Source organism: Penaeus monodon, chromosome 32 (assembly GCF_015228065.2).
Source record: "Penaeus monodon isolate SGIC_2016 chromosome 32, NSTDA_Pmon_1, whole genome shotgun sequence".
Lineage (NCBI taxonomy): Eukaryota > Metazoa > Arthropoda > Malacostraca > Decapoda > Penaeidae > Penaeus > Penaeus monodon.
In genome coordinates this window covers 7614846-7615536 of record NC_051417.1, presented here as the reverse complement: position 1 = coordinate 7615536, position 691 = coordinate 7614846, and the positions used below count along the sequence as shown (strand labels likewise).

General features: G+C 37.5%; 1 protein-coding gene across 1 annotated transcript in view; it reads left to right on the top strand.

The window, feature by feature from the left end:
- The window catches only part of LOC119593417 (crustacyanin-C1 subunit-like), a 1705-nt gene extending 1255 nt beyond the window's left edge, over positions 1-450 (top strand). The window contains exon 4 of the mRNA XM_037942348.1: positions 74-450. Within this exon, the coding sequence (XP_037798276.1) occupies positions 74-321 (248 nt within the window). The 3' untranslated portion in view covers positions 322-450. The remainder of the gene's footprint in view (positions 1-73) is intronic.
- Positions 451-691: the final 241 nt, after the last annotated feature.

Below are 691 nucleotides of genomic sequence, written 5' to 3'. Positions count from 1 at the left end.
AAACGTAATGCTGAGACGTAATAAAAAAAAATTTGTGCTGAATATCTAACGATCTCTTATTACCCTATTCCAGCTTGGATCGCTCCCTATGTCATCCTCGACACCGATTACGAGAACTTCTCCTGCATCTACTCCTGCACCGAATACAACTTCGGATACTACTCCGACTTCTCCTTCATCTTCTCCCGCTCGCCGAAACTTGCAGACCAGTACCTGAGACGCTGCGAGGCCGCCTTCAAGAATATCGGCGTCGACGTCTCCCGTTTCACGAAGACAGTCCAGGGTTCTGACTGTCCCTACGACACCCAGAAGTCTTTGTAGATTGCGCTTTAATTTCAAATATATATTAATAGATACAAATATACACATACACGCAGATGTACGTATGCAAGTACAATGACAATAATTTTGACATCGATTTATCTTTTTATATAAAATATATCACTCATTTATAGTATTTTCTTTTCCTGTGCTTATTGGTAGTAAATACCTATTTACCATGTATGAAATCAAGAGCATTTTCAATGAACTATGCATGACTTTAAGCGAAAGAAAAGGAAGATAACGTGCTCTTTATTACATTTATGTAAAATGACTAGGCTTTATGGACACTTAGATTTGATAAGATTTCACATTATCTATGAAATGCAGTTGATCGGGATTATTTTCCATCTTGTACATATTGAAAATG